Below are 11,054 nucleotides of genomic sequence, written 5' to 3'. Positions count from 1 at the left end.
ACAGCCCTCCCTCTCGCTGGGGGCGGGGCCTCGCCTCCTGCTTGCGCTGATTGGCTGACGGCAGCCCCGCCCCCCCACACCACCTGCCGCGAGCCTGCATCCCACTGCCGTTTGCCCTTCGGCGGGCAGTGGTGCGCACGCGCACTGTGTCTCGGCCTGTTAGGGTTCCTGCCCGTTGCCTGACTGAAAATTGCCGCCAGCTTCATTCTAAGAGCGGCAAGCATTCGAAGAAGAGAGGCGTTCCCACTGCTTTAGTAAAGACTCGTGTATTTCGACGGATTTTTTTTAATCTCGCTCCTTTAGGGACTTCCCGCGCTCACCGCTTGCAGGCGTTCGTGGCGGTGGTCTGCGAGCCGGCGGGCCCTTGCAGGTTGAAGCGTCGTAAGAAAGCCGGCTGGGGCCCTTCCGCGCGAGCCGTCGCAGCCGGTGGGCCGCTGGTAGCGCGCGTGCCGGGGCGCTCACCATGTATTACAAGTTCAGCGGCGTCACGCAGAGGCTGGTCGGGGCAGCGGCCTCCGCCGCCTACAACCCCCAGGTAACGGCGCCGCCGCCGCCGCCGCCCCGGGCGCCCCCGCGGCCGTGACCTTCGCCGTCCTCTTCCTTATGGGGCGCCACTCGCTCCCTAGAGCCGCTGGGGGAGCCGCAGCTGGGGGAGGCGGCAGAGCTCGGGCCGAGCCGCAACCGGGGGAGGTGGCGGGCGGAGGGGGGTCGTGGGGCGTTGGAGTTGCCGGGCCGGACGAATGCATGGTGGTGGGCGGAGGGCGCTTGGCTGCTGCTCCGGTGATTGCCTCGCTTGCCAGCCCAGGCCTCCCCGGTGGCGTTCATTTCGCTGGGGAGGGATTTGCCGCCCCCTCCTTGCGCATCCGCGGGGCACCTGGCGAACCGGGCCCGTCGGGTGACCTTGGGCAAGGCGAGACGCTTCGTCCTGCGGTGCACCCCGTGGTTCGGTTTTGGGATGCGTTGGGCACAGCAAGAAATTAACACGCTTTCATTACGTAGGGCTGCCTCTGGGCTGGAACGGTGGCTGGTGGTGGTTTAAAATCGCAGCTGGCAAAGCCAAACAGCCCTGCAGCTAGTCCCCCTTCTCTTGTCTGTGCATGCAGAAAAACTAATTACTGAAAGCATTAAAACCCTTACTAGAGAGAACACACATCTGTATGAGTTTGTTCAAAGCAAAATGAAAAACAGCTTTTCCTCTGTATGATACTGACTTATTTACTAAGTGTGTACAGATTAAAGGTTGCATTAAATAGGCTTATACTTTGCCTGCTTTATCGTTAAAGTATATGGTTAATTCTGTTGGAGTCGAGAGGAGCTGAGGGAGGGGAGAATGGATCTTGGTGACATCAGCCATTTCAAGACATTAAAGAGTTGCATATTGGTAAAAAAAAAATCACAGAACTTGTTTGCTTTTCTGTACATCAACACAGATTCCTACATAATAAAAGGAAGATTTGTAATGTGATTGTCATGGGACAAATGCAGCATGGGTGCTATACCGTGTTCAAGTTTCTGAGTAAACTTCGAAAAACTTAAGTTCTTACAGTTTAGTAATAAAAAGAAAAAAAAACAACAAAAAATCTGGAGGTCAATGATTGGAGGAATGATTTTTTTTAAAAGTCAAGCTTCCAAAGAACTGCCTTCAGAGAGCAAACATTTCTGATGTGACTTGTGTTTTTTAAGGAAAAAAAAATAGATAGATGCGTACAAACAGAAATGAAATCAAAGTTATGGTTTGTCTTTTTCTTCTTAAACTCATTAATAAAAAGTAACTGAAAGACACTACATTCTTGAAGATTAATGTGTATTGTTGTGATACGCAAACAACTTTCTAATTCATTCTTTCTTAGCCTAATTCTGTTAGCAACCTACTTTACATTTTTGCTTACCTGGATGTCCTTGACTGTGCAAGTTTTACTTGGAAAAATCCAGTCATCATCGCAAACAAGAATATTGTATTAAGGTTCTGTAAGGTCTCAAGTTGTTTTAAGGGGCCCAGAACAACTACAAAGCTTTTAATTTTGAATTTTTTTTAAGTTAAGATGTTATAGTTTAGATGTATAGACAGTTAGAAAGGTTAAGAGAACTGGATGATCAGGCTTAGCATAGTGGTTGATGGGTCGTACTCTGCCGGGATGCTCATAACAAGTGGAACACCGCAGTTACTGTGGGACTTTATCAGTTACCTGGAGCAGGCAATAGAACATACGCTTGTAAAATTTACAGAAGACATCAAGGCAGCGGCTCCCAAATGTTTGAAGTAGGCCTGACATTCAGAGGGACCTATCTAGAGTGGAGGAATGAGCTGACAGGAACACTATGAATTTCCATGAGGAAAAAGGGCAAATTTGTGCATGTGGGTGGGAAGAGGCCCTGGCAGGGATACAAGCTGGGGACTGACAGGCTGGTGGGAGCAGCTCTGTGGTAGAGACCCTGGACGTACTGGCAGACAGTAAGCTGTATGTGAGCCAGCAGTGTGCCCTGCCCGTAAAGGAGGCCAACAGCATGCTGGGCACTATCACCGTGGGCATAGCCAGTAGATGAAGGAAAGTGACGATCTCCCTCTGCTCAGCACTCATTGGATCACATCTAGGTGCTGCATCCATTTTTGGGTCCCCCAGTAGGGGAATGTTCTTGATCAACTGGAGCAAGTTCAGCAGAGGTCACCAAGATGGTCAGGGGGGCTGGAGCACTTGCCCTGTGAGGAGAGGATGAAGAAATGGGGCTTGTTACACCTGGAGAAGAGAAGGGGGAGGGGGACAGGTGCCAACCTAAGACCAGCCAGCCAGCACCTACAAGGAGTTTATAAAGACGATGGAGCCAGGCTCTGCACAGGGGTGCTTGGTGGGACAGCAAAAGACAATAGATATAAGCTGGAACAAGACAGATTCAAACTGGTTATAAGGAAAGACATTTTTATGCAGAGAACAGTCAGGCAGTAGAACAGGTGCCCAGGGAGGTTGTGCAGTCTCCATCCTTGGAGGCTTTCAAGGCCAGACCAGACAAAACTGACAGCAACCTGGTCTCACCTCAGGACAGCCTGCTTTGAAGAAGAGTTTGGACTAAAGAGCACTAGAGGGCCCTTCCATCCTGAATTACCCTATGATCTTAAGTAAACATTGAGGTGCTAGTGGCTTTCTGGTATGGCAATTTCTGTCCCAAGATTTTTATCCTCCTCTTTCCCTATCACTCTTTGGAATGATTCCTGGGTAGCTGTTGAGGGCACAGGGAAGACAGCGGAATAAATAATATGTTCTAGTCTAAAAGTGTGTCTGTTCATTAAGAGTATGTCCAACAGCCACTTGTGCTAGAAAACACTCTTGCCACTATTGCAGTGTTTGAGGGACTTCTTACCTCTTCAACACATAGTTATAGTCAAAGAATAAACATTAATTGAGACTTCATTTGTGTAGAGGAAAGCAAAGGCTAGGGTTACCATGGTGGGGAAAGGGCTTCAAGTAAAGTACCTCCTTTCTGGAGGGGTGTAGCGTACAGCACTATGTATTAGTCGCTAGGTCATTGTGACTATTTTTCTGCAAATAACGCATCCTTTTTTAGGACCTTAAAAGAAAAGCCCCAGTACAGAAATCTCTCGTAACCACCTGGAGTGAAGTTGTCCTAAAGACAACACTCTTGGCTTCTAGAGCCCACGTTGTGGAGTATTGCTTACCTTTCGGTTCAGCAGGCTCCATCACATTATAACAATCGTCTCATTTTAAGTACATCTTTATTTTTTAGGGAATAAAAAGGCAGAAGCAAGAGGGGAATACAGAATTCTCTGTTATCTCACATTCTGTTCATGAATATTAGGTATCTATGAATATCATTGCACTAGATTCAGAAAAACACAATAACTTCTGAACTCTTGACATCTTGTAGATTAAAATGCTGTAGTGTCATATATCAAAATTGGTTTGTAAAGGGTCTATGCGAAACTAGCTTCACATATAGGTATCATTGCAGATAGGAGAAAAAAAAAGTCTAGATCTCACTACTCTGCTCTGCAAGGCAGGAAAGAGAATGTCCAAGGAATAGAAATACTTTTCTTCTAGAACACTGTAGTGATTTCTTTTTAGGTCATCATAGGGCATTGTATTTCATTTCAGTGTAATCACTGAAATATTAAAACCTAATTTTTGAGAGAATATAGTTGAGAAAATGAGATTGTATCCAAGCAGGAGCATTTAACATAAGTCTTATGAATATTGTCTTGCTTTATAAATGGATTTTTTTCATATTGATGAAAGAAACACTATCTTTAGTATTTGGCTCACCATTCACACAGCTTAGTCCTCAACTGTGGCATGTAAATGTGCTATGCAATAGAATAGCTACATTTTAAAAAGTTACCTTCAATCCCTTTTTACAATGTTCTTAGGCCAGCTTTTTGGTAGAGGTTTTTTTTTTTAGTTTGATTCTACTCCCAGGTGGCACATTCAGACACATCAGTCTGATAGAATTGCTTGCAATGAATAGAGATTAAACTATGAAAGGAATCATGTGATTAACTATATGTTAAGTCCAAAACAAAGTCAATTTTTTCCTATTTATTTCATTGCTCCATTTAATAAAACCGTAGCTCAGCATGTAAAATGGTTTGCTTTTTATGCTTCTATTTATCTTGATGTTTCTGGAAAAATGAAGACATCCTGTGATTCAGATTCTGCTTGGTCAAATATGCAGTATAATAATTCACTCTATTCTGTACTGTTACATTCTGATGCTTCCCAATGGAGTATTGTTCTGATGCGGGTTTAAGCTTATAGTGGGCTTGCAAAATATCAGTCAGAATGTATTTTAGAAATTCTTTTGCTGACAGTAACATAACTAACAGCTTCTACTAACAAAAAACCCTCTTAGTTTGAAACCTGTATTGTTGTTTCCATCTTGGTCTTAGCATTCTTAGAAGACTTAATTTTGCATTTAACAAAGTTGTGTAAAGCAGTATGAACAATTTAGCCTGTATGACTAAATGGGAACTTTCTCAACTAGTGCAGGTGAGGAGTCAAATAAGTTAAAAACTGCTACTCATATTTAGGAGGATAATGACTGACATAATTTTTAAAAATACAATAAAAACTATTAATTCAAAGAGTTGGCTTATGTTTAAAGTGCAAATAGTGGGACCAGTTTCAAATGCCATCAGGTGAAGACAACTATGTGAACTTTTACCCAGTTCAAGTCTGACCATGACCCTAGTAGAAATTTAGTCATACTACCATATCTTTACTTGAAACAACTTACTTTGCTTGTAGCTATTTAAAACCCCCACTAACCACAGATCTTTTGATTTTAGTAGTTATTAATTGCTTGGAGTTTGTTGAGAAACTCTAATGGTTAACCTTTTATGCTGTAGATGATTCTTAAAATGTACACAAAATCACTTTTACTTAAGTGTGTCATCCCAATATAAAAAAAGCCTGAAGTTATCCTACCTAAAAGCATCCTTGTGTTAGTGGTAACATATTTAACCTCTTACAATGAGGTATGTTCTGCTATGAAGGACCTGCTATTTAGGTTAGAAGCATCTAGGTTTAGCAAGTTCATAAAAGTTACTTCAATGCATGTTCTGGAATAATAATTCTCACCTTAACTTTCCTTCCTGCTTCCTCTTTTTGTTTTGGTCCTTACCTCAGTTTTCTCTGCTTTCTCATTCTCTGATCTGTTTGAGCAATTCCCCTAACATTTAAAGACTTAAGTGTGGTGCTATCTCCATGAAACTGTGCTCCAAATCCTGGACTGTTTTGTGCTGTCACGAAAATGTAAATCTAGCTTGGGAATTCATGCTAGCAAGGCATAAGTTTGTTTTAACTTTGAGCATGTTGGCCAACCAACAGACAGATCGGGTCCTAAGACCTTCAGACCTCTGACAAGAGAGCAAACACACTCTACAGAGGGGTAGGCAGAGAATTTTGTTAGGTTTTTTTTGGATTAGCTACATGTCCTGACCTTACATTGAGGACTTCAGCGTTTGACAAAGTCATTGCTGTAGTGTGCTGATGGGATCAGCTGATGTTGACTCTTCTGCACGAGTAGATCTGCTGTACTTTGTCCAAAAATTGGAAGAAATTCCCGTTAATGTGCTTAGGAATAAAAGATTAACACCTTAATATAAGAAGAAAAATTATCAACGTGAAACATTTTCTTATGAAGCATAGGTCAAACGTGTAGAGGCATTAATTCCTCAGTACTATCGTGAGTGTAGTGAGACACTCATGTTACTAAATAAACCTGCAGTTTTAGTCATGTTAAATACAAGTGACAGTTAAGGGTCATTTAAGGTGTCTTAGTGATTGGCTTAAAAAAATGATCCATACTGAAATTCATATGTGTAATACTGATGATTTCTCTTCAGCCACACTAAGCGTAGCAAGCAGCTGGGTGTGAGATAAAGCACTTGCCACTTCCAGTAAACGCAGACAAGTACCCAGGTGGAACAGCGGTTGCATTGATTTAGCTGAGCTTGGTTGGAGCTGAACACAAGATTCACAATTCATGGATGGAATTCAAATAGAATTTTATGTTAGGGTGAGGGACCCTGATTAATGCAGTGTCTGTGTTAGGCAAACTGAACTGTCTCTCTTCTGCAGCATGTGTTTTGTTGTACTCTTTCCTGAAACCAATGAACTGTATCAATGATTTTTATTTAAATTGCCATGTGATGTTCTTAACTGGTGCCATGCTGCTTTGGAAGTCATTTACAACAGTACACAGATGATTATATGAGTTTTCTGAAATGGTTTCATTTGATTTCATGATGAAGTTCGTCACTTGAGTCAGGTTTGAATCTCCTATTGCTCCAACAGAAGGGGATCTTATAACTATCTGAACAGGAATGTATTTCTAAAGTCTGAAAAAGTATGCGATAACTTAGTTATTAACACGACTGATTCCACTATTCTAATAGTAATCTGTAGCACGTGTCTTGGATCCAGGTAGTATCCTGTAGAGGCAGGAGTTCTAGCGCTAATATTAAATGGTAGGTCTTGCTAATCACATTTTTAAGCTCCCTGTCTGTAAGTTTAGGAATGACGAAAGAAGTATCTTTATCGTGGAACTGCTTGTAGTAGTTTGCTGCTTACTCCAACTCTCAATATTTACAGTTTTTATACGCTACAGATAGCTCATGAAGTAAAGCGGACATGATCACAACAAGCAGGAATTGCAATGATCTAGTAACTGTTGAGGTGTTCTAAAGACTGCTCCTGAAAAAGTTGGGCCCTCAGAAAGGCAAAAGTGAGATTCAGAAGTGGAAACTCAAAGGAAGATGAAAGATGCCCATTGGCTGCAATACTAACAATCAAGAAGGCAAGACAAGTTTTGGAGAAAAAGTCACCTGCACATTTGGTATAAACATCTGTTCTATAGTTCTTTCTATCAAATCGCCAACCTTTTAAAGACAAATCTAATGAAGTACTTAAAGTTCTTATAGACAAAAATACTGGTCCAAAATTGCTTTCTTCAAGTACTTTGACGTAGCCGATACTTAGCCTTGAATATATAGCCAATAACTTCCTCTGGCTCATAATAGTTTCTTAGATGCTTCCTTCTTACTGGTGTGACCAGAACTGCTAAGTCTTAAATAATTCAGTACTTGCCCTCTGCACAAGCCTCTTCAGTAGGAGGGCACTTGAGGTTACTGAATGTGTCAGAAAATCTAGTTTTGGCTGATGTCTTTCAAAACTTAACCAAGAAGGTCACAAAGGGATTCTAATATTCATTCAGGCACAAGAGAAGTGGGAAGCTGGACCCATGTCTTCAGGATGGAGCCCTGATGACCATTCCATAGGCTATTTTGGGATGTTGGGAAATCTGGTCTTTCTCTTGAAGATGCCTGTTTTAGCAGAGAATTTAGAGAATTTACGTGTGGAAGAACCATGTCTGGTCTATGGCAGGCATAAGAGAAAAAGAGTGCCAGTCTGCTTCCAGCTCAAAATACTGTTCAGGCAGTTCTCTTAAATACAAATTGCATCAACTAGTCCTTTGAACAGAAACTAGAATTCCAGTGCAGCCTTAACTTGACCCATGGAGAGCAATTACTGCTTCTGTTTGTAATGAAAACCTGGTGCATTAACCTACTTGTACAATGCTTTTCATTTCTGTGTCAAGTTAGCAAAAAAAATTAGAGTAGTTTCAGGAGCCAATGTAAAACATCACTACCATGTGTCCAGGCATGACTGTTAAATCTAACTATAATAATAAAGGCAAGGAGGCCACCTCATGATGGCTGTGACTTTGTGCACTTAATCTTATGTAATTTTTAATTATGACAAATGTAGAGTACAACCGTCTGAACTGAAAGGAAATTAAGTTACGCTGCTGATAGGGAGTACATTGAGGGGTGGGAAGTTGCAGCAGCCTGTGAATTATAGGGTGTAGTTACGCCTGCATAAAATCCACCGTGTCAGGGCTTCTGGAGTGTCCTTGAGCACTACTTACTACTTTTGTATGAAACAAGTGGTCCTAACTCTTTTCCCCCCCCACCCCCCCTTCAAACTATACATCCAAATTATTTAAGGCCCAGTTATTTATGGCAACTACTTGCAGCATTCAGGAGAAAGAGTCCATTGAAGTCTCCTCACTCTGTTTGACCCAAGCATCAGGGATTCCCTGCTTCTAATCGTAGTACTCAGACAGAGCCCTAGATAATCTGACTATGGTGTGTGAAAAACAAGCAGCAATTTGGAACAAGTACCAGCACAGAAAAACTTACAATAGCTATAAATTTGTAATGTCATGAAGAAATCAGAAAGGAGGCTTCTATTCTCCTTGCTAAGCCCTGACCCAAAGTTGTAGCTGAGAAATGAGTGAGCCAACAACCTGTCTTTCGCTCATTGTCACAGGTCTTCATACCAGATAAATATTCTTTGTAATGTATCCTTGTAATGACTGGCAGTGTGCCTGCCTAACGTGACAATTGGTATATTTGCAAGTGTTATATACCTTGATATTTTAATCTTTATTTATGCAGGGACTCAAACCAATAGTTTCCACTGAATCCCCAGCTCTGGTTTTTGGGACAACAACTAAACTTGCTTCAGATTTACCAGCAACTGATTCTTTCTTGGGTAAAAACAAGGTGCCAGACCTACAGAAACTTTTTCAGGTAACGACAACTTTGAGAGTGACTTAAAGAAAACTGGAGAGTGGGACATATCTTTCCATATTTAATGTGGCTAACTACTTTTGTCATTCTACAGTATCAAAATTTTGTAAAGTCTAGTTAAAAAGTGTCAAGTACAGTATAACCTGTATACTTGTTCTATACTACAAGGTATATAAGCCTTGTATAGGAAATACAGAAAGCAGGAAATCCAGTAATATTGCCTGTCCTTTCGCTGGCTTCAGAAGATGTTTATTGTATTATTTGACTATTGGAAGCACTTTCCATCTGGGAATCCAAGTGTATGCCTTAAAGCAGGTCTGGAGGAGCAAAGCAGATCATTACTGTTTTGTATATAATAATCTGAATATTACTGAGTCTGTTTATAATGCAGTATAAGAAGAGCACAGTAAAGTTTTCAAAGCCAGTTTGTTAGCTATGCAATTTCTAAGCGTGCTAGGGCTTTTCATAAAACAAATCAGTTAAACATTTTTTTTTAAAACGTCAAAAATGTGCTTTGTATAATGTACCCTTTTCTCTCTTACATGCCACCTGCATTTGGAATGTGTCAGTCTGAGTTGGTGAATAACCTTTTATACATATCTTTTAATGTTCTTTTGTTAGTGACACTTTTCCCAGCCAGGTCCTCTTTAGAAACATTTCAAGATACATTCTTTCTGCCTGCACTTAACAGCTTCAGCTAATACAATTAACTTGCCTTTGCACTTGTCTTGCTAAATGAAAAACACATAATACACTTGATAGTAGGTAGCCTGTTTGTCAGGAGGTTTCCCTCATGGAATTCTCTTAATTTACCTGAGGTAGCTTGTTCCTTGTGGCCTTGGTATGGGTGTTCATTTCTTTTTTTGTTTGTTTTCTTTTTAAACTCTTCCCACAGAAAGCAGATGGACTGCCAGTACACCTGAAACGAGGCGTTCCAGATAAGCTGCTTTATCGGACCACTATGGCTCTAACAATAGGCGGGACTATCTACTGTCTGGTAGCACTGTACATGGCCTCACAACCAAGAAACCAAAAGTAAATGAACCACAACTCATGGGACTCGTGACACTTCTCTGAAGGACCTCCTGCATGTATTTCTGTGCACTTGCCTTAATTCTGTGATCATATAGGGTTCATTATTCAGATCAAATTTCTTGGAGAAAATATTTTTAAGTTGGTTGCCTTAAGTGTTCTAGAAATCAATATAAACAGACTTAAAGACATCATCTTAACATATGGTTGTAGCTTTGCATTTGTTGTCTTGCAGGAATGTATGAACAGTTGGAGAAAGTTAAGCTTTTCCTTCTTTCCCTCCCCCAACTTAAACAATGTTAGAGGGAGGACAGGACAAATACTTTGTGGGCTCTGCTCCACATTCCTTAGTGGGAGGATGCTGCTGGTTTCCAAAACAGTAAAAGCAAATAATTAAATCATTATAACATACTGGGAACCTGTTTCTATCATACACAGCTCATTTTACTAAGCAGGTGGCAGTGGAACTTTTCCAAATGCTGGTATATTATTAAGTATTTGTACCTCTCATGGTAGGGCAAAGGGCTTATCTCCTTGGAGCATTCAAAGTGGATTTATTCCATAATGTTAGCATCACTGTATGCAGCAGAGTGCACCAGTATTGTAGAATCAATTATACCAGTTTTTGGACTTTCATTTGTGAAACTATCTTATTGTGCAATAAAGATAACTACATGAATAATAAAACAGGCAAGTCTTGAAAGTTTCAGACCACTTCATCTGGCCTGGTAGTGAAATAAACATATTGTTGCACTTTTGTTTAAATTCAACTTGTAGATCTCAAACCAGACAATTGATTCAGCTACCATACTGTAATCTTTTTGAGATGATAATCCTCTTAAAACCCTCTCTCAGAACTCATTGGGTGTTTAACTATAATTCATGGTGAAACAGGTTACTGTCATAGCTCAGCTGT

General features: G+C 41.1%; 1 protein-coding gene across 2 annotated transcripts; it reads left to right on the top strand.

Moving 5' to 3' along the window:
• The first annotated feature begins 146 nt into the window (after positions 1 to 146).
• Positions 147 to 10,841, top strand: COX7A2L (cytochrome c oxidase subunit 7A2 like). Of its 2 annotated transcripts, XM_068407895.1 has the most exons (3): positions 147 to 535; positions 8,972 to 9,106; positions 10,002 to 10,841. In XM_068407895.1, exons 1-3 carry the CDS (start codon positions 464 to 466, stop codon positions 10,143 to 10,145), a joined length of 351 nt encoding a protein of 116 aa, XP_068263996.1. In that variant the 5' UTR covers positions 147 to 463; the 3' UTR covers positions 10,146 to 10,841. The 2 variants fall into 2 exon arrangements, with proteins under 2 accessions (XP_068263996.1, XP_068263988.1); XM_068407887.1 differs by lacking the exon at positions 8,972 to 9,106 and having other exon boundaries at positions 332 to 535.
• Positions 10,842 to 11,054: the final 213 nt, after the last annotated feature.

This window comes from Nyctibius grandis, chromosome 1 (assembly GCF_013368605.1).
Source record: "Nyctibius grandis isolate bNycGra1 chromosome 1, bNycGra1.pri, whole genome shotgun sequence".
Classification (NCBI taxonomy): Eukaryota; Metazoa; Chordata; class Aves; order Nyctibiiformes; family Nyctibiidae; genus Nyctibius; species Nyctibius grandis.
Note: the sequence above shows the minus strand (reverse complement) of the source record. Positions and strands in the feature narration are given on the sequence as shown.

Coding starts and splice junctions, on each gene's coding strand:
- COX7A2L (XM_068407895.1), top strand. CDS start 464: ATGTATTACAAGTTCAGCGGCGTCACGCAGAGGCTGGTCGGGGCAGCG. Junction 536..8,971: donor CCGCCGCCTACAACCCCCAG/GTAACGGCGCCG, acceptor TTATTTATGCAG/GGACTCAAACCAATAGTTTC. Junction 9,107..10,001: donor ACCTACAGAAACTTTTTCAG/GTAACGACAACT, acceptor CTCTTCCCACAG/AAAGCAGATGGACTGCCAGT.